This window comes from Hemiscyllium ocellatum, chromosome 7 (genome assembly GCF_020745735.1).
Source record: "Hemiscyllium ocellatum isolate sHemOce1 chromosome 7, sHemOce1.pat.X.cur, whole genome shotgun sequence".
In the NCBI taxonomy this organism is placed as follows: Eukaryota; Metazoa; Chordata; class Chondrichthyes; order Orectolobiformes; family Hemiscylliidae; genus Hemiscyllium; species Hemiscyllium ocellatum.
The window spans coordinates 36,259,432-36,282,605 of NC_083407.1; the positions used below are offsets into that span (position 1 = coordinate 36,259,432).

The following is a 23,174-nucleotide window of genomic DNA, read 5'->3' on the forward strand; positions in this document are numbered from 1 at the left end:
AGCTGAGAAACATAAAATCAAATTTTATACCGAGTTTTCGAAGAGCCTTTACTAAGAAATACCTTGTGATAAAATTATTTTTGTTCTTTGCAGCAGATTACTAGTGTAGCTAAAGTACTGAAATAAGTGTTTTTGGAGACAAGTTTGTTCACTAACACCTTCTCAAGATCAGCTGATAGCAGGTGACAAGTGCTAATCCTACCAGTATGTGCGTGTGCCAAGAAAAAAACATCCCGAGTATTAAGAAATTTGTCCCAATAACCAGCACACTTACTTTGTAAACTTACCACTAAACTTATCAATGTATTAAAAAACCTAATGTTGAGCTGTTAGGGAATGTATAGACCTAATAACAACCGTGTAACCACTGTTAATTGGTGTGAAAACCCAGCTGGTTCACTAATGTCCTTTGGGGACAGAAATCTGTCATCTTTACTTGGTCTGGCCTACATGTGACTCTAGTCCAATGTGATTGACTCTTAACTGCCTACTAAGCAATTGAGGATGGGCAATAGAAGTTGGCCTAGTTAGTGACACACACATTCCATGAACAAATAAAACAAATTCCTCTCCTGCTCTGTTTGGCTTACTAATTGGAAGCTAATGTCTGCTCACCAGTCTATCCTTACTAAATCAATCAGGAAGAAAAATACATTTCAACTAAAATTCTGTGTATTTAAGGAAGAAGCCTGCTGCATAAACCACTCTGTAGGTTTTCATGACCAAACTGATGTCATGATCCAGTCACTGGAATGTTTGGGTTGACACAGAATGATTGCTTCTCATTTTCACCCTCCCAGTGAAGAAACATCTGACAGCATATTTTCCAATCATCTATGCCAATTAACAGGCTTGAAGGCAACCTATTTCGAGCCCCACCTGATGTTACAGTTGGTATCTGTACTGATGCCAGAAGCACTCAGCAGTTAATTAAAATTCACAAGAGAACCCTTTCTAACATCATTCAGCTATCCAAGCAGTTTGCTGACAGTTTACTCTGTGGTCACATATCAATTATCATTCATGTTACCTCCTGTGTTAATATAATACTTGAAAGTAGTTTCATTCTTCTATATTACAGCTTCCAGTTGGACGAGGATAATGAGCCTGAATTGTCAAAGCTGCTTATTCTGACCTGCGATAGGTTATAATGGTGGTTTGCGCAGTGAAATTGGGTGTGTACATCACTGTGTGTATATTTTCATATCAGTGTGTCTCAGAGAAGTGTCCTGCAAAACAAAACTATCACCATATTATTGAAAATAGTAATTGCAGGATGTAAAAGATGTAAGTTATTGTATAAATAATATATATATAAATATATCAGTTAAATACAATTTCCAAGTCATGTTACAGGGTCATAGATTATACTGTTCATTCCACATTTCTTTTGCTTATATTCCCCTGTCTTCTACTTCATAAGTACAGGTTTTTTTTCTCGTGGGACGTAGGTTTTCAACCGAGACAGCTAAACTTCAAACTGCAGTATGTGCAAGTTGTATCTCTCAATGCCTCATCATTGACTTACAATATACTTGTATATCATAATATGAAATTCATTGATTTAATTGCAGTGGTGCCAATACTTTACACTTTAGTTCTGATTTTTGTTCCATGAAAATGCAGCTCCCATTGAAGTGGATTTATTAGATTTTCTTTCTCTCTGTATGTTTTGCACCCTTAAGATTTAATGTATAGTCCACAGCATGAAGCTGTTCATGACTTGACACCAATTGACAGTCATATCTAGAAAGAACAAAGGTGACTAAAAGGAGAAATTGAAATGTCAGCTTGCTGCATTGAGAAATGGAAGTAAGGGAAAATTTTTTGAACAAAATATAGGCTCCACGACTGCATCTACCCCACGCCATTACTTGGCTCAGAGTTGCTCAGACCAGTTTCCAACATTACAAAATGTTCTGTTGCCCTGTACTGGCATTCCTTAGTTGGATAAAGTGAGGACTGCAGATGCTGGAGATCAGAGCTGAAAAATGTGTTGCTGGAAAAGCGCACCAGGTCAGGCAGCATCCAAGGAGCAGGAGAATTGACGTTTCGGGCATAAACGTCAATTCTCCTTCTCCTTGGATGCTGCCTGACCTGCTGTCCTTTTCCAGCAACATATTTTTCAGCTTCCTTAGTTGGATGTCAACAAAATATACTTTGGAAAGTTGCATCTTCGTCATCAAAGACTACACTTTACCTTTTGAAGAATGCAAATTATGTTTGGCAAGGGTACCCAAACAAATCCTTACTGGAGCCTTGAAATATTTGAGTTGTCAATATTTCAGTCAGTTTATGTTATGCATTTGAGAAATGCAAATATAATTGTGTATTTGATCAAACATTATTATGTGAATTATATTTACAAATTAGTTCAGGTCATGCCAATCCAGATTCTCAATGACAATTATCCTTTGCAAACAGTCAAAACTGTTTCAAGCCATAAAATTAATCCACATCCGATACAAAGTGAAAACGAAGAGTGAAGAGTGTGATCAATTGGTGTCTTTCAAAGAGCAGGCACAGGCACTATAGGCTGAATGGCCCTATTGTATTTCTTTACACCAAATGAATGAAGAAAATGTGAGGCTTTGCTATATATAGGGTAGAGTGCAGTGATCTGGAAACAGTTACCATTTCAATTTGACAGAATGTTTCATGTAACCAAAAATGCTTGGCTCATAATTCTCAGTACTCCTTCAGCACTGCCATGGTGTTGTCTTTTAGATTTCGACATGACACTTTTGTGTAGCAAGCCAGCCAGCCAGCCTTGGAATTTTATTCATTTGAATTTGGTACTAGAGTACTGCATGCATGACATTCTTACATTAAATCCATTAACAGTTCAGTGCATAAATGAAAATCTAAAACTATCCTTCAAATCCTTTTCTGGAAGAGATAATATTTGTAATTTAACACAAAGGTAAAGGTCAGGTGCTTACAACTCTGTCACTGGCAACAGAAATTTCAGGTCACTGGAATGATGGTACCAAAAGGGCATTTAATTGAAGTGTAGAGATTTAGTCAGGTTTTATTTTCCTTTGTTATCACTGCTATACTGATATTTCCTTCAACAGACAATATGCCGTATTCTTTAAGCAAGGCATCATTATATCTGTGCTTTCACCATTACAGAGGCAGGCTGAGGGTTAGTTGTGTTACTAATTAAAGGATTAATAGCCTATTAAGGCCACATGTCAGAGATTGATTGGAAATCTCCAATTGGTCTGTGGGCCCTTTGGGGACAGAACAATTTCTTCCACAACTTCTTGTTAGGATTCCAGGGAGGCTTTAAAGCCTTGCCTACCTGTCTTAACACAGACTATAGGCTGTGCTTCTGTACCATTGTGACTCTGCTGCTGAACCCATTATTTGTTCATTTAAACTTAAAATTTGCAGATAGAGCACAGATGGAAATGCCACCTATCTTTTTACTCACTCACCTGAACCGAACTTGTTGTTGAGTTGGAAAGCCTCCTGTTGGCCCCCCAGTTTCGAGATCCCATGCCTACTATTGTTACAACAAGGCGGTGAATCTCTCTGTTAATTAAACCAATCACCTAGCCTCGTTACCTGTTAAAGTATGAGTGACCAAGAACTGCCAAATGCCACTATTTAAAGAAAAAATATCAATTTATTCTTTAACACTAAAAATGAACATTAAACAATAACTATTTACAAATCTAAATCTCCTTTCTCCTAAGTGCTGTTTATCTACCTCCAACTCTATAACAATATACTGTTCCCATAAACACCCCTATTGAAATTACATCAACTTAATTTTCAAAACCCTACAGTAGCTGTCGTCTCCGGTGACTGTCTTCCTCTGGCTGAAAATCTCCCTGGGTCATCTTTGGTCTTTTGCTGCAAAGATGTTTCGTATAAAGAGGTAAATTTGATAAAAAGCGATTTACTAGCAGATACTCTGACAATGGCAGTTGGTCACTCTCTCTGGCTAACTCTCAAAATGCCAGCTTCCTTATAGCCCAAACATCAGATCGTCTCATTGGTTCCGTGTTGTCAAAACAGTAAAATTCAAATTTGATTGGGTTTTAGTATCTTGGGCATAATTTAAACTGATCAGTTAAATTTGAACTGTTGTGAAAACATAAAAACCAAAAGTCAGGTATTTGTTTCAAATTCAAGTGTTACATATTTTCAATTTTCCGTTATACTCTGAAATTATCAGTCACATGACATGTGCCTGCAAGCTCTCAGTGCAAAACAGCCTTCACTCTCTCTTATAGGTACAGTACATGCCTACAACTTCATAACACTACCCTTAACTGGATAGTCATCTGGCTATGAATTGACCAATTCAGGGAAAATATGGCGCGATGTTAATGAACTTTCCTCTGATCCAGGAGGTCCAAGTTCAAGTCACACATGCTCCAGAGGTGTATCTTAACATCTCTGAAGAGATTGATTTTTAAGAGATTGACTGTGTACTGTGCAGGTTGTGATCCCTGTTTGATTCTAATTCAAAACCCACTTCAAAAGTAATCAATTTGCATTTAGTAGGTGCCAACTGGATTAATGCAAAACATTAAGCAGCCTTACGAATTTGATGCAGTTTCTCCATGAACTTTCAACAGCCCCTGTTAAGATCTAAAGCAATACATGGACATTATTTCATCCTGTTCACTCTTTACTACCTATAACTAACTTATTAATGATTGAATGTGAAAATATTAGTTGGAGTTTTTGTACAATTTACTTTTGTATATAATAACAAAATATCTTTGTTATTAAATAAAATCATATTTGTAATATTTCTTCTGGCTCATTATTGGAAGGTATTATTGATTTCTGAATGTATATAGGCCTGGTGCTAAGATAGTTGTATACTCTTCATACAAGGAAATAAAAAGCTTTGGAAAAAATGATGACTCATTCTTTAATTCATTTTCTGCCTTCAGTTTTCTCTATTTAATAAATAGTCATCTGTTTTAAACAGACAGAGTTCTAGGAGACCACATTAGCCTATTATCCATCAACAACCTAGGTAACAATTTACCTGAATATAATTTGAAATGTTCATAATGCCTAGGAGCACGGTAAAGAAATGCAGGAAAACCTTATACACCACAGATGGTGATAACTTTTTTTGCTCAAACTGCACCATCACAATTTGAGCTGTAAAAACAAAGTGAACATGAGTAGCAAGAATTGTTCCTTACCATTCCATAGTAAATAGCCCGAAGTAACAAGTCCGAAATTAGAACATAATTGCGATGGTATGTTAAAAGGGCGAATCTCAACTAAAATGTGACCAGACCTTTTTAAAGAATGCTGAGCAGAGGTCTCACCACCTGGGCTGAAAGCAGGTTGTGTATCTAACGTGGCCCATGGCTGGACTGAGGGATTCATTTTGACCAATTACGTAACAATAGTGGGATTATTAAAGATGGTGACACCTCCTCCCCCAAACCCCTCTCTCCAAGAGCTGCTGGCCCCATTATTGAGGGGTGGGGAAGAGACAACTCAGCAGCATTGCCAACTGTGATGACCACTACTGGGCACTCTTGAAAGGGAGGGAGTGAACTGGCAGGGCTGCCCTGGTGTTTGGGAGTGACAGAGTGACATCGAGGGTGGATGGAATTGTCACTGCTGGAGATCCCTCCCACCTGAGCCACGGAGTGCCCCTAATCCATTAATATTTGACCAGGTAGTCTCCTCACATGCCAACATGGCTAACATTGGAAAAGTAATCCTTAATTGGCAACATAAGTGACTTGATGGGCTGCCCACCAGAAACTAATCTGCTAATTCTCCTGTCTTTACATGGTATCTTGGTGGAAAGATACAGGATTCCTGTGTCCCTTTGACAGCCTTCCTGCCACCCCTCCTGTCTGCAAGGGGCTGATAAAATGCTGTCCTCCATAGGTTATGCTATGGTTCATAATTTAAATGGTAGCTCTTATGCCAAATTATTGGCTGTTTTGGGACCGTCTGTATATGATTCAGAATTACTAAGGCGAAGAAGAATCAGGATTAAACAATGCAAGGCTATTTTGAGATAGTGATGGAACCTGGTTGATGCTTACTGAACTTGGTAAAGTACACTGATCAACACAAAAACTAAGCATACAAAGAGCTGAGTCTAAATTTTCTATATTACCTACATTGCATTTTTAATGGTTTGCACTGGAGTTAGTGATGAATGGACTGAGGACAATCATGTGAACATAAAAACAAACTGAGGTTAGCTTGTTCAGCCCTCAAGATAACATTGCATTACTGTATTACACTTTATCTTTGGATTCAGATGTTAGAGAGCAATCATGTGAAAAAAAAAGCTTTAGTTATTATCCGATAATTCACATCAGTGGATAGTTGTTTTAAATCGATGACAACACAAAATAGTCTATCTTCTGGCCTGATGCTTTCCCTAAATGATGACTATAGACTATCAAAAATGTCCTAAAAAAAATCATATTCAAGATAAACAAAAGCCTTAAGAGTGCAGTACATCAAACATTCTCATTTTCACCTGAATAGTTAATGTATTGCTTCCCAGGCCATAGAAGACACTGAAAATATTATAGTTTCCAATTTTAGCTATTAAAATGTATTTCTGATTTCTTTTATGAAAGTGACAACTTATGACTCCATAGGATCAGCCACACCAGGAGACTTGAAAACAAAAATTTTGGCTGACCCTCCAACGCAGTACATAGGGAGTGCCACACCATCAGAAGTCTTTTGGATGTGACATCAAACTGAGAAACAATTTGTTCTCTTGGGTGAGCATACAACTTCCTATAAAAGTATTTTGCATAGCATGGGATTTAGCTCTATGTCCTGTAAATATTTATCCTTTGATTACCATAGTCAAAACTGTTTATTGGTCATTATCATATTGGTATCTCTGGGAGTTTGCAGTTGCAATGCTCCCATCATTACATTCATGACCAAACTTCAAAAATCCTTAATTGGTTGTAAGCATTTTGCACCATCCTGAAGTTTTGAAAGACAATACAATTGCATTTGTTCAAATTTTAATAATCATTTATTGATTTATTGTCTATCCCTAATGACCTAATTGCTTTTCTACACATATTTAAGAGGGCAGTTATGAGTCAAGTGCACTACTGTGAATGTGGAGTCACAATTAGGTCAAACCAGGTCAGGGTGACATTTTATTTTGATAAAAACAGAAAAGGACAGTAGTGAACCAGATAGGTTCTAACAATAATCATTTCTTGGTTATCATTGGGCCATCTTTTAATTCCACGTTTTATTAAATTTAAATATCCCCATCTGCTGCGGTTTGACTCAAACCAATGTCCCCAGAATATTGTCCTCAGATACAGGATTCTGGATTACTAGTCCAGTGACACTACCACTATACCCCCAGCCAATACCTTCTTCCATGGCAAGTGGCTTGCCTGAATTCAATGCCTAAGCTTTTATGAGAAAGACCGGATATTTCACAGACGTATTCCAAAGAACATCATATATATCAGGTACTGTCGCTGTTATGTACTCAAACCCACCAGCCATTTCACCCAGCAAAACATCTCTCAGTTGGTGGGATAGGAGAGTCCCTGAATTTTCTTCAAATGTTGGTTTAGTATTACAGTAGAGGGACGCTGTTACAGCATAATGTTCCCTCCATACTGCATCAGAACATCAGTAAAGCTCATCTGTATGAAACTTGAACAAACATTTTGTTGAGCAGCAACAACCAAAAGAAGATTAGCTATAAATGTTGTGTATTGAACTACATTTCTATTGATACTTATCTATCTATTTAAACTGTATCGTTACAAATAAGTATCAATATTTCAGATTAATTTCAGCATAAACATTCCTTGACACCCTCCAAAAACTGAAATACAGCAACTGGTACCAATTGAATGGCACAAGTCAGTTAGATTGCAAGGCGAAGGCTGTATGAACCTGGATTTTATGGTGGAAATGACAGGAAAACTGCCAGAACTTGTCTTCCTCACTCATTTGAAAGTCATGGCAATTTCTAGAAACCACACATATGCAGTTCAATTTGGAAATTTCTGACAGTGAATGGCAAGATTCTTTTGGATGAAAGTATTTCCCTGAAGAGTCAGTGGTAATGCATATCCGTTGGTTATGGAAGTTCTATATAAGATTTGCGCCTTCGAAGATGACTTGCTTCCATTCCATGGAGGGCAAGGACTGAATAGTCTGATGCTGGAGCTACAGGTATGACAGATGATGTATTGTCGATGAGGTAGGGCGGGGGGATGGGACTTTCTGCATTCTGCACACTATTAACTCCACTTACACTTGGCCTTTATGTTTTCCACTCGGTGTTCCTCGAAGTGGTTGGCACTTTTGCGAATGCTCCAACTTGTGCATTCCAGGATGAGTGATTCCCACTTGCTGGTGAAGATGGTACATTTGTTTAGGGAGATTTCACAGTGTCCTAGTAGCATTTCATCTGCCCTCCTAGATCACTGTTTACCTTTGCAAAGTACGGTGTCTTGGGGAGTCTTGTTCAGGCAATGTGGCCCACCCATCGCATTGAGCATGGCTGACCAGTGCCTCAATACTGGGGATATTGGCCTGGGAGATGATGCTCACATTGGTATTCCTACCCTATCCAGTGGATGTGCAAGAATTTCTGAATGCAGTGCCCGGTGATAACTCTCCAGGGATTTGAAGTGTCTGCTATACATTGTCTTATGTTTCTAACATATATGGGAGGTTGAGGACAAGAGCTGCTCTGTAAACCATGAGCTTGCTGCTGGGTTGGAGGTCTCAGATTTTGAACACTCCGTTCCTCAGATTTCCAAAAGCTTCTCTAGCACATTGGGGTCGATGTTGGATTTTGTACTCACCATCTGCTCATGCCGAGAAGAGGATTCTGGGGTATAGGAAATGATCCACGTTGTCCAAGGGCTCACCATGTATTTTGATGGTTGGGACAAATTATTGTGTAGCTGGGGCTGGCTAGTAGAGAACTTTCATTTTCCAGACATTTAGTCTGAAACCCATTCTCTCATACACCTCAATGAATGTGCCCGTGATAGTTTGTAGCTCAACCTCTTGAGTGTCTACACATTGCAGGTCAGGATGAAAGGCCAACCTTAAGGAGCTAATAGCCAAAATTGTCAGCCTGACTGGTGAGCAACTCTGCAGTCCCAGCAGTTTTCCCAGGAGTGTTGGAGGCTGAGGGGTGACCTTATAGAGGTTTATAAAATTAAGAGGGGCATGGATAGGATAAACGCACAAAATCTTTTCCCTGGAGTGAGGGAGTCCAGAGCTAGAGGGCATAGGTTTAGGGTGAGAAGGTAAAGGTATAAAAGAGACCTAAGGGGCAACTTTTTCATGCAGAGGGTGTATGGAATGAGCTGCCAGAGGAAGTGGTGGAGGCTGGTACAATTCTAGCATTTAAAAGGCATCTGGATAGGTACATGAACAGGAAGGGTTTAGAAGGATATGGGCCAAGGGCTAGAAAATGGGACTAGATTAGATTAGGTTAGGATATCTAGTTGGCATGGACGAGTTGGACTGATGGGTCTGTTGCTGTGCTGTACATCTCAATGCCTGGAAATTCAAATAGGTCCAGGTAGGGGCGGGAGAGTTTCATAGCAGGGAGGAGTGCAGAGACCCAAGGAGATAGGAAGACAGGAGTAGAGATTGTGACCTAAGGTTGGGATGGAGAGAGGACCCATGTTTGGATCTTGGGGGAAGTAGTGGTCAATGCGTATCAGTCTGTTGTGGGAGTCACTCTCACCTCCCCACCTAAAGCTTGAATAGAGTGAGCTGACAAGGTTCACTTCCTCCCCCAAATTCCTGCTAACATCAGATTTGAGACAGGGAAGAAAGCAGTTCAATGAGGGCAAGATTGCCATAAGCCTCTCCCATCCTATGTAATGTTGCAGACCTGGGGGTTTGGGACAGATGAGAGGAGATGGTGATAATGCCACCTGGGGAAATCTACTGGCATCACAGTAAGTAATTTATGTAACATGTTTCATAAGGTCTACTGTGAAGTATCCTCAGACTGCCACAATTAGAAAATCAATAAACTACCAAGAATTTGATCATTTGTGCAATTAGTCTCACTGTGAAAACCTTTTGAGTCATAGAGGTTTTGCAGAACTGAAAAAAATCTGCCCTTTGACCCATTATATCCATGACCAGTCACCATGCTTTGTAATCCCATTTTCCAGTGCTTACCACATAATCCTGTCTGCTATAGTTTTTCAACTGCTCTTTTAAGTGTTTCTGAAATGTCTTCATGGTTACTGCCTCTACCATCCTTTTAGATGGAAAATTCAGATACACACCACTCTCATGTTTTCTTCAAATCCCCTCCAGAGGTTGTAACTTTTGGTAAGGGTGCATTAAGTTCATATTTACTTTTGAAGATCAATAGTGATCATGAGAAAATCTCCCTTATATTTGTGTAATATCACATTTCAATTAGAACAAAAACAACATTTTTTTGGCATGTTTTTAGACAAAATTAATATGCTGTCGATATACTTATAATATGAGTTTAAGAGTAATGAAAAAAAAAGCCCTTCAAGGAATAGCTATATTAGTGACCAGTAGGTGCCTTTCAATAACATACCAATCTAATATCACATCTATCTTGACTAGTTCAGTTCAGGAAACCTGGTCAGCATGAATAAGTGGAGCCGAAGGCCCGTTTTCATGCTTCATACCTCTATGACTCTAATAGAAGATAGCTGTCAGCAAAGACTAACAGACTGGGCTCTTTTGTCTGGAACAGAAGTCTTTAAAATAATGAAGGGTTTTATGGCATTGAGATACAGAAGCAGTCTCCACTTATGTGGGAGATGAAAATTAGGAGTTATAAATATGATAGTCATTTATAAATCCAATAAGGAAAAGAAGAAAAGACTTCTTTCAACAGGAGCACGCTTAGAATATGAAATGTACTACCAAAAGAAACAATTGGGATAAATTACATGGAGAAGCTAGATAAACACATGCTGGAAGTGGGAATAAAAATGATTATGCTGATTCGATCAGATGAAGAGAGGAGTGGGAGAAACTTCATGTAGAACATAAAAATTGATATTAATCAGTTGGGCTGAATGGTCGGTTTCTGTAATGTACAGTCTTTGTAACTGTTTATAATTCTATGTTTGTGCTATTTCAGCTTTCAGCTTAATTGCATCTGTGTACACGCATCTTGTTTTACTCACAATAAACTACCTTTAAAAACTGAAGAATAACCTGTGTAGTTAACTTGGTGGTTTTCTCTCTCAGGGACTAAATCAGTGTGATTGACTGATTACTTTGTCTTATGATTCCACTCTGGAAGGACGCTGGGGGAATTCTCTTGGCTTTCCATCAAATTCAAACTCATGGCAGGAAAGTAGGAAAAACTACACCATAGAGATTGCTAGATATTTGTGAGCAGGTTTCTTCGAGGTCAGTTGCAAACACCATCACTTCACTTCATCACACCCTTACTGGGTTCTGATAACATTGCATGGAGACCCACAACAGGTGGAGATCGAAGAATGGGTCATGAAGTTAAATTGTAATTTATCAAAATTTCTGTCTGCTGACAATTGCACAGTTTGATTCAATAATTCCAATTGCATCATAACCTTGTTTCTGTCTCATGAGTAGCGGCTATTCACACTAGCGTTTTAGAAATCAGTCTATTCACATACAGCTGTCTTGCTCCACCAAGCTCAACCATAACCTATGCAACCTCAAGTTAGTTAAATTAAATTGAAGCTTTGGGTCAATGACTTACACAGAGCATATTTCAGCATTGAATAGCAATTTCGCTACAGCAATTTATAAAATGGCAGCTATGTCAGGCAAAGAGCAGCAATTGCCTGCTGCAGGCATCTGTGTCATTTATTGTACCTACCAATATCTCCCATGTTCAATGATCAGTGCAATGGAAAAAGATGTAAATAGCCTACCTTCCCATCATGAGGACATGCTAACTCAATCACAAACAGCTGCAAGGAAGTCTGAACACCAGCAAACCTGATAGTGAAACCACCCAACACTGTCAACTCAGTAGTCTTAAAAGATATTAGAAGGATCAAATAGATGAATTTGATGTAGTTAACAATAACATATTTTCAATTATTTTTGTGATGCAACTTCAGATGTGGTGCTAATAGTAAGTGGGACCTCGAACTGCTTGCCCACAGATCCCTGAATGTAGATCGGGTAATCAAGAAGGATCACCACCTTGTCTGCCTGTCCTCTAAATTCATCACTTTCAAAACATATATCCAGCTCACTCATCAACTAACTCTCAAAAATACTCACACAGATTAATATTAGCAACAATATTTAAACGATGTAATTTTGGATTTCACATTGCCATCGGATGCAATTAGATTGCTGTTGCAACTTTATACAGTCAAGTCAAAGTGAATTGTCTTTTTTTAATGATTTGAAGTGTAATTTGCCTTTTTATTCAAATGTGAATTGCAACAGGAATTCCCCAAGGTTGTGTCCTAGGTCCAACCTTTGCAATGCCTCAATGACCTTGCCTCGATCATATTGTCTGAAGTGTGATGTTCACTGATGATTGCACAATGCTTAGGACTTTTTGCAATTTTTCAGAAGCTGAGGTAGTCCATGACTAAATGCAGTAAGATCTAGATAATACCCAGGTGTTTGGCTTATAAGTGACAATTGACAATATTCCTGCCCCACAAATACCAAGCGATAACCATGTCCAGCAAGAAAGAATCTAACTCTTACTTCTTATTATAGTGTAAAATTAGCATTACTGAATCCCAAAATCCTGAGGACTAACTGTAACCAAACACTGAACTGGAAAAGCAACATAAATACTGTGGCTAAGAAACAACAGATCAGAGAATAGGAATTCTGCACGAAGTACCTCACCACTCGACTGATCAAACCCTGTGCACCAGCTACAAGAGACAAGTCAAGAGTGTGATGGGATACTCCCCTCCTGCCTAGATGGGTACAAATTCAACAATAGGCAAAGCTTGATGCCATCCAGGACAGCAGCGTGTCTACAGCAATTTTAACTAAAATGCACCTAAGATTTTAGATCAGTGTCTCTAAAATACTCCAACTAGAGCATGTTTATTTTTAATTCCTGCTGTCAACTGCAGAATAATATTAATTGTTTGTTTGAGTAAGGGGGAAAATTCTCCATGGCATTCAATCTGGAAAACTGAAAGAGAATGCATTAAGTATTGAGAGGGCCAGAGGAAATGAGAGACTGTGGAGTTCATGTTCACAGATCCTTGATGCTGACAAAATTGCATCATCAATCTGCAGGAGCATTTTTCGAGAGATAGTTGGTGAGAGAGCGAGACATAAATTTGAAAATGATGAATTTAGAGGACAGGTAGTCAAGGCGGTGATCTTTCTTGATTACCCAATCTACATTCAGTGATAGTGTCCCTTCCTCTGAGCGAGAAGTCCCAAGATCATGTCTTGCCTGCTCCAGAGGTACACATTAGCATCTCTGAACAGGTAATTATCTACAATGGGATTCTTTAGCATGCAATGAAGATAATCACAACATCTATTATGCCTAAAAAATTAATCAGTTAATTCACCAAAAGAACTGTGGACGCTGTAAATCAGAAACAAAAACAGAAATTGCTGGAAAAGCTAAATGTGTCTGATAGCATCTGTGAAGAGAAATCGGAGTTGATGTTTTGGGTCTGGTGACCCTTCCTCTGAACATGTTGACCTGTTGAAAACAAAAACAGAAATTGCTGGAAAAGTTCAACAGGTCAGCATGTTCAGAGGAAGGGTCACCAGACCCAAAACGTTCACTCAGATTTCTCTTCACAGATGCTATCAGACACGTCAAGCTTTTCCAGAAATTTCTGTTTTTCTATCAGTTAATCTACCTTCGGAGAGGGAAAATATTAACCAAGATGACATAAAGTAAACTTCCTGCTCTTCTTCCAACAGCAGTATGGAATCATTAGCCCACTCACATAGTCAGTTATAAACAAAAAAAATTGCAACAGAAACTCAGAAGGTCTGGCAGCATTGGTGGAGAGAAAGCAGAGTTAATGTTTTGGATCCAGTGATCCTTCATTGTTCTGAAGCTGCCAGATCTGCTGAGTTTCTCCAGCAATTACTGTTTTTGTTTCAGATTTCCAGCATCCACAGTTCTCTCTTTTATTTTAGTCAGATAGGACATTAGTTTATCATCTTATTTCATGGATGGTAACGTTGCAAGTTCAAGTGCTGATGTGGGACTGCAGGCTACAGATCTCACCCTCTGCAGTAATTGTGCTACCAACTAAAACAATGTAATGCTCAGATTTCACCTGCTCAGAATAATTTTAATCAACAGTTCCTCACTCCCCTTGTCCTGTTCAGTCAGGAACTGAACTTAATCCTTTCCTCGTACCAGCTGGTATCAGGATAGCTTCTGTAAAGTTACATTTGAATAGTTTTCAAATCATTTAGTTTCAATAGCCAAAAGACTTCACACACAGTTCCTCGCCTTGAACAAGCAAGGTCTCATTCTGAGGGACTATCACACTTGTCACGACTTGACTGGGAAAAGTGCATCAATAATCAAGATCTATTAGTCCATGATGAGACCATAATATATAGGTGTAGAATTGGGCCACTCAGCTCATCAAGACTTCTGTGCCATTTAATCATGGCTGAGGTACACTCTGAGACAGAGAATTACTTGGACAACATGCTCAGAGAGATGGTCACAGCAGAAGTTATATGCAAGCAGGCAGATAGGGAATGAGTGACTGCAAGGCAGTCCACAAGAAACTGAAAGGTAGTATTGTAATCTCAGAGGGTCTGCTCAATCACTGGCTTTCTGTTCTGGAGAGCAATGGAACCTTGAAGGAGGGCAGCATGAATTAAGCCCTTGGCACCACCAGTGGCCCAGTTGTATAGGAGGAGAGGTAGAAGAGCAGGAGGCCAGTTGACATGGGATACTTCAAGTTAAGGATACACAGAGACATTTCTAAAACCATCAAAGCAACTGCAGGATGGTTTGTTACCTCCCTGGTGCTAATGTCATGTATGTCACAGAACAACTGCAGAACAATCTTCTGGAAAGGGCAAAAGCCAGGGGTCATGGCTCATATTGGTATTAACGACAAGGTAGGAAGAGAGATGTGGTCATGCTATTGGAATTTCAGGAGCACAACTCTAAAACGGCAACCTTTGTAATACACCCACTGCCACATGCAAATGAATACAGAAATTGTGTTCAAGCAATTTACTGGAGCTTTCTGAAGAGATAACAGGAAGGTTTGAAGAGGGGAAAGCCATTTTAGTGCATATTTTGACTTCCAAAAAGCACTCCACAGAATGCAACACAGACTTAATGGAAGTTTATAGCTCATGGAATAAAAGTGACAGTAGCAACATTGAATATGGAACATGAGATCCAATATTGAACATGAGTAAAGTGGGCAGTGGGATTCGAAATAACTTAAAGCAGCCTTTGATTTCAAGAATCAAGACAATTGTGTTTAAACCAATGGAGGCTTTCACTTTAGTTTACATTTGTAGGAAGCCACTTAAATCAGCATAATGTTTTTACTGAACAGTATTAGTATCTTGCCTGCCAATAAGGCTTAGTTTGTGAATTGTCACATCTAGAGATACATGTTTTGCCATAAACTTTGCATCTTGCCGTTTATTGTTTAAGATTGTAATAATCCTGCCTATTATCTATCTACACAGAAATAGTGGATGAGGATTAAAGTCATTGTAGGCAGTGAGTGATGTCACTGATTTTCTCTCAGATTTTCATTGAGGGACCATTTTTTGGTTTCACCTGTGGGGAATTATGAGGCTTTATACACAAGGGAAATATTTGTTTGCCATAACATCCAAAGGGCATCCACGGTAACTATTGGACATGGATTAAAAGATTTATTTACCAGATCATTTTGGAAGTCTTGAGCAGGAGTATAAGTATTTTGTGTAATGGGAAAAGTAGGCTAAATGGCCTTGTCTTCTTTTATGCTTTCTTGTGCTCTTAAATATGAACCTTCACTTAATATTAGTTGCTTTGAATTAATTTTGATGGAATTAAATATGTACAGAATTATGGCTAGAATTCGATATTTTTGCAAGGTTGTTCACAGTCAGTGACATTCATCCAGAAACATCAGGATACTTTCATAAATGCTATGGCATAATTCTGATATTCTAGACTGCTCACATACCAAGCATCATGTGAAAAATATACCAACTAATCATTGATGATAGCCCAATATCCTCATCTGCTCAACGATGTGTAAACATTCACACATTAATGATCTGATTACATTATACTACAATAATGATCTAGAATCAACTGTTTTCTTTCATAAAGAGTACTTTTTTTAAGCAAACCTCTCTTTTTCCTGATTAAGGAAGAATTTTGTGATATTTATAAAAGCAGCAATAGTCAAAAAAGACATCTTTCCAGGACATCTTTCCTTGTATGCTTTTCATACAAGGCACACAATTGCAAACAGAAAGGAATCAGAGGGGTCACTGGGCAATAGCAGTGTGGTACCCAATCCTGTGAAAATGTACTTCCCCTATCAGATCAGCAGCTTAATGAGCAGGAAATGAGACTCTTGACCCCATGACAGAGCTTGCCCATTTATCCAGATGTGCCAAGGAAAACAAAAAAAGAACATTTTATGGGCAAGGAAATATCTTTCATTGCTCAGCATGGAGGTTCAGGAGTTCAGTGAATTTTAGGGTGTAAGCACACTTGACAAATGCACGCAGCAGAAAATGTTTCTGAGGCGAACTAATAGCTCAGTTAAATGCCAACTTCACCAACTGAACAACTTCCATTAGTGTACAGAGAAAAGTACAAATAAAGCTATCTGCATCCCCACAGACCAGTGAAGGACATTCACCTGTCAAGGTAGTCAAATAACAAGGAAAGGTCACAGACCTGAAAAGGTAACATCGTTTCTGCACAAGCCCCCAACAACCCCCACCACAATCCAACCTGCTCAGTATTTCTCATTTTTATTTCAGATTTCTAGCACCTGCAGTTCTTGGTTTAGTCATACAGAGGATATCTTGGCTTCAGAACAAAAATGCAAGATTGTGAGGTCAAAGGTCAGAAGCTCCTTCAGCAACAACACCAGCATTGATGAAGCACCTCTATTGTACTGCACAAAAGGAGGTACTAGGAAGAAATGGAAACTTGAACACTAGAATAAAAGAATCAGGGATGGTAAACAGAAATACAGTAAATAAGCTTGGAGGAGGCTTTTGAATATGGAGAGAGAAATAGCAAAAATGACCATTTATATGTCGATTACTGACAAGTTAAATTGCTAAAGATTGTACTATCAATAGTGGAAGAAGGAGGAAGACAAAGATGAATATATTAGAATGTAAACAGTTCAGAAATTAAAGGAGATCATACATGGAGAGGAGATTAAGGCTTTGAATCAAGCTTTAAATGACGGTCGTTATCAGTTAGCTCAGTTGGTTAGATAGTGGGCTCATGATTCTGAGTGTTACCAAGAGTATGAGACAAGACAACTCCTGGCACCATTCTGGATGAGTCAGTACCTTGCTTGAGTAAAAAGATTTTCCCAATGAATCTGCTTTTACAACTATGCAGTACAATGCAGCCAGCCCTGCAGCTTGGCCCCGCACAGTCAACAAATGTATAACTTCTGCAAGTTACCAAAACAAGCTGCCAGAAAGACCCTCATGGGGTCCCGTAAAGTTTATATTTGATCTGCAGCCAACTACAAAAGATCATCTCTATGGAAACCAGCTGCTCTAATGAGGGTTGTGTGTAATGTTAAAGCAGTTGATTGACAGAATGGACATGTCCAGTTCTAGATTGTACTTACATACTCAGATCAATTTAATAATGTCATCTACTGGTATCTCTAGTTCGCTGGATTACTGACAGTTTCAAATCAGCTCTCCGATTAATCACAAATTTCCATCTCTAATAACTTTCAAAACAAAAAGTGAAATTTATCAAGGAAAATGAAGACATACAGATTTCTAATGCCCTTGAAATTGTTCTCCTGGGTCACTTACAACAGCTTCCATGAGATTAATCTGTCATTCCTATAGATTCCAGGATGCACTGAACTGTTGTCAGCACTGGTGTCAGGGAATATTGAAATATGTGTGACTCAGCAGCATTAAAATAGAAGGAAATTTAAAGCGGGCAGCCAGATAGAAATATTAAGAGATTCTGGAACATTATTAATCAAGAATTCAAGATTATAAGTAGCATTATTTAAGCCTATTAAAAACAAAAATGATATTGAGAGTGTTGACCCACTTTAACAATTGATCCTAAGTACAAAACGTGCATTGCTTACACCTTGCTGAATTTGCACAACTCATTTATACCAGCTCCACTTGTAGCCAAAGTATTTTCGTCAGTATGATGGAATTGTAGCATAGCTAAGATAAAGTGAACCCACACAATGTTAGCCACAATTACTGCTTCTGAAACAAATTTGGTAAGCTCATACACTATTGTAAAATTGTGTTAAAGAAGAAGTTTAGGATTTGACCTCATAGAGATATATAGAAAGGTAGTAACTGATATGATTAAAATTAATCTGGAAAATTATTAAACTGGAAGAAAAATACCATGTCAATTTTGCTATCATCTCAACAAATTGTGACTGAAAGAGCGATAAAAATATTAATATATCACAAAGGCTAATTAAGAAAATGTCCTGACAAACTTTTTAAGACCAATTAAACATTGCAGTGAACGTTTAGGGCCAGGCTGGGTGGACATAGAATGGAAAATTTGTCATCTTCATCCATCATTATAAGCTTGTAATCAGATGGTTTTTCTGATCTAAAACCAATGTTTCATCACCTTGCTGATCATTTGAAAAGCATCAAAAATTTAGTAAAATTGTGTATCAACCTATAGACTAACTTACTTGCTTAATGTCAAGGCAGGAAGTATTTAAAATATCAGATTGTTGTCATTTTACCAGATGACAAAATGTTTCCTTGCCAAGCACAAGACGATAATAAATTACAGGTGCCACAGAGAATCTTCTGTTTCTACAGGCCTAAGGGAGAATTACTACATAAACAAACAAAAACAGAGAGAATGATGAGCATTTTGAATCAATTAGTGACTAAACACTGGCATATGGATTGTTTGAGTCCTTGGATAATGATGGCTTAAAACTAACATCCTGATTGTTAAATCCAAAAAGATAATGAAAGACCCACATGCTTCCCAATGTTTGCTTCTACATCCCTGAAGGTATAAATGGAGATGCATTCACCTCTGCTCTGCATCCTACATCACAGAGAGCTATGCAAAAGATTGTCAATCATGTGGGAGAAATGTTGATAACCAGACTGCAGAGGAACTGCAGTTTGTAATTCCACAACTGGATATTTTAACCAATACATAAACTGTACAAATCCAAAGTAGTGACAATATTCCATTTTGTCCAGGGATAAACTGCTCTGCACCGCAAGAGCCCAACAGATAATAGCACGTGAACATATTTTTAAAATAATCTGTTCAGATGTGTTATGACATGCTTCTGGAGCAGATGAGACTTGTACCCAGGGTTTCTTAGTTCTTCACTAGACTACCAGATACTCCAACAGCCAGAGAATGTGTACTAGAAGAGAAGAAGCAGAAGCAAATCAGACTTTGTCTGGGGCAGTAATTATATATCCCAGCCTCATTAATACTCTCATCTGAACTTTTGAGCACTGTCAGGTTTAAAATCACTGGAATCCCTGGAGATATGGTGCAAAATGTTCAACATGACCTTTTTCTCCTGATGTTCCAAAGTTGCCAAAGTTGCAGCAAGAGATTATGACAATGCTGTAAATTCAAAAGCTCAGTTTTACATTTTTGCTTGGTGCTTAAGATACCAAATGTTACCACATATGTTTTTGTACTCACAGCATGTATTACATAGAATGCAAAAGATTAACAGGAAATGTACGGCCCATGTTACTCAAAACATGCCTGAAATTATGTCCACCCCAAATGAAAACATTCAAAAATCTTTCACATGTGACTATGTTGATGGAAGTAACAATATGTTGAAGTATTTGGAAGACTATTATATGTGTTGAAACCAGGTGAGTAGGGGTGAGTCAGCTTCTCTCTTTTTAGTCCTCTCACTTAGCGGAAACAATTTTTAAAAATCACTTTCAGCAGTCCTGAAGAAGAGTCAAACTTGAATCGAAAGGTTAACTCTGTTTCTCTGTCCACAGATACTGTCAGACCTACTGAGGTATCCCAGCATCCTCTGTGCTTGTTTCAGTTTTCCAGAATCCACAGTGTTTTGCTTTCCTTTGAAGATAAAGCAATATTCAATTTAAAAGTCCCTAGTGTGTTCATAATGTGTTAGACTTTTCCTGAGATTATGCTTTTCAGTACCAGGTAACACAGATTGCTTTGATTTCTTGGTGAATAGGTGTTTCTCCAATTGCTTTAATACTGCATTAGAGCATAAGACATAGGAGCTGAAATTAGGCCATTCAGCCCAACAAGTTTGTTCTGCCATCCAATGCTGGCTGATAAGTTTCTCAATCCCATTTTTGCGCTCTCTCTCTATAACCTGTGATCTCCTTGACAATCAAGAACCTATCTATCTCTGTTTTAAATACACTCAATGACCTGGCCTCCACAGCTTTCTGTGGCAATGAATTCCATACATTCCCAACTGTCTGACTGACAACATTTCTCTTTATCTCCATTCTAAAGGGTCTTCCCTTTACTATAAGGCAGTGTCCTCGAGTCCTAGTCTCTCCTCATTGGGAAACATCTTCCCAATGTCCACTCTGTCCAGGCCATCCAGTATTCTTTTCAGTATCAATTGGATTCTCCCCGTCATCCTTCTAAACTCCATCAACTATAGATCCAAAATCCTCAAATACTTCCCATATGTTAAGCCTTTCATTCCTGGGATTATTCTCATGAAGCTCCTCTGGAACCATATTGTGTCCTTTCAAATAGAGATTGAGATTAAGCAGGGAGAGAGAAAGCAAGGCTTCTCTAATTCCAGTTATAATTTTACTTTTCCCTTGAACAGATCATCAAAGCAGCAGAATGATCGCTCATTCATGTATTCCTGTGTCTGGCTTATTGTTTGCTGAGTTGACTAACTTGCAAGTGGCTCTTTCATCTCCGAGTCATGAAACCTCTCCATAAAAGGTGTAAATCAAATAGAAAAATTAGGTCTGTATTTTACATTCTTTTGAAAATATTAATTTTGCCTCACACAGTCTTTGTTTATCTCAGTTAACATTTTGTCACTGCACTCGTAAGGTTGACACTGCTTTCTCCGCACAGATGCTGCCGGACCTGCTGAGTTTTGCCAGTAATTTCTGTTTTTGTGTCAGATCTCCAGTATCCCAAGTTATTTGTTTTATTTTGTTTCACTTCATTTATGTCACATTGATTCTGTGAATCTGAGCTAACCTATGGTCAACGGAATGCCGTGGCCACTTTAAATCATTAAATTTCCTTGTTAACACAACTTTAACCCATGAATGTCTAAGGTTTTAAAACTAGATGATGGCAATCAAACATTGTTAGTCTAAATTTTGCGACTATCATGACATAATTTTAACATAAAGTTAAAATCCCTCTCACACAAAATGATAATCTGATATACAGAAGCAGGATTATTACATTCAGAGTAATGCTGTATCATTAAATGAACATTTCACCGAGGAAAATGGCTTGTCAGAAACTAATCAAGAGCAAAAGTAGTTGTAGATGGATGGATTTTCATGTTATGAGGATAACACAGACAGCTGCTATCTGTAATGCTTCAATGGTCAGAAACCTGTTTTTAGAAACCTGATTAAGGACATGCTTTGCATATCATGAGATTAGCTGCATTTTTTAATACTTATAGACCTATTACACAAAACATTGGCTCACTTTATAGTACGATTAGAAAGTGCTCATATACATTTTGCTGAATAGTACAATTTGTGCAAAAATGTAATGCCTCTTGTGTAGAAATATCTTTAAAATAAAGTATAAAATCAAAATAATGGTTATGATTGGTTTCAGCATCTTTCCTTATTCAAGCCCAAAATAATGAAAATATCTGACTCAATGCGCACCTGAAAAATCCCACACCATGTTCTATATTCAAAACAAAGCATTTGAAAAGACAAAAACAACATAACAAACAAAAAGATGTACCTCATACTCTTCTTCATCAGTTCTCTGCTCAAAGGCAGATCTGACTCATGACACTGCAATCTCCATCATGGTTCGGACAAGGTCCTAAACCCATCCCAACCAGAACAAGGATTGAACTCTTTGCTGTTGGCACCAATTTGATCCACACTACCTATCCAGTCAATCTGCACTCTCCCACCCCACCCCAAGAAGTCCAAGTTGTTATGACAGCATGCATTTTATGTCCATGCTACAGGCTGGAGTTATGGGTTATGATGAGAGGGGCTCCAACATTTTTTCCATCACATGAGACAAAATCATTTCAACTGGAATGTGCTGAGAGAGCCTGTGCATCCCATTGCCCTTGGGAATTTGATTTTTTTTCCCCAGATCTTGATCGAACAGGTGACATAGGTTAGTGACTGCCTGGCTGTTGAAGCACAATCCTCTGTCATATCCTGGAAGACTGAATTATGCTTCTTATGTCTCCTCACCCCTTCCCTCCTTTATGACATCCTTCCACCTTCAGAATGTCATGTTGCAGCTTTATCAGACTATGTTTAGACCACACTTAGAGCATTGCATTCAGTTCTGGTTGCCACATTATAGGAAACATGTAGAGGCTTTGGAGAGGGTGGACAAGAGGTTTACCAAGATGCTGCTTGGATTAGAGGGTATGAGCTACATGGACAGGTGAGAAAAATTTGGGTTGTTTTTTTCTCGAGTGGTGGAGGCTGAAGGGCTACTTGATAGAAATCTAAAATTATGAGATGCAGAAAAAAGTTTGACGGTCAGAATCTTTTGAGTTGAAATGCCTAAAACAAAGGAGCATGCACTTAAGGTGAGAAGGAGAAATTTCAAAGGAGATATAAGGGGCAAGTTTATTTTACACTGAGTGTGGCAGGGGTCTGGAATGCATTACCAGGGGTTGTAGTGAAGGTAGATATGATAGGGGCATTTAAATAAGTACATGAACATGCAAGGAATGCAGGGAGATGGACCAAGGGCAAACAGAAGGGATTAGTTTAATTTGGTATCATGTTTGTCTCATGGTTGGCCGAAGGCC

At 38.5% G+C, this 23,174-nt stretch overlaps 1 protein-coding gene across 3 annotated transcripts in view; it reads left to right on the plus strand.

Annotated features, from left to right (window-relative positions):
* LOC132817050 (von Willebrand factor D and EGF domain-containing protein-like) overlaps positions 1 to 4,783 on the plus strand; it is a 273,802-nt gene extending 269,019 nt beyond the window's left edge. For all 3 annotated transcript variants that reach the window (XM_060827117.1, XM_060827118.1, XM_060827119.1), the window contains one exon: positions 1,082 to 4,783. In XM_060827117.1, the coding sequence (XP_060683100.1) occupies positions 1,082 to 1,102 (21 nt within the window). In that variant the 3' untranslated portion in view covers positions 1,103 to 4,783. The remainder of the gene's footprint in view (positions 1 to 1,081) is intronic.
* Positions 4,784 to 23,174: the final 18,391 nt, after the last annotated feature.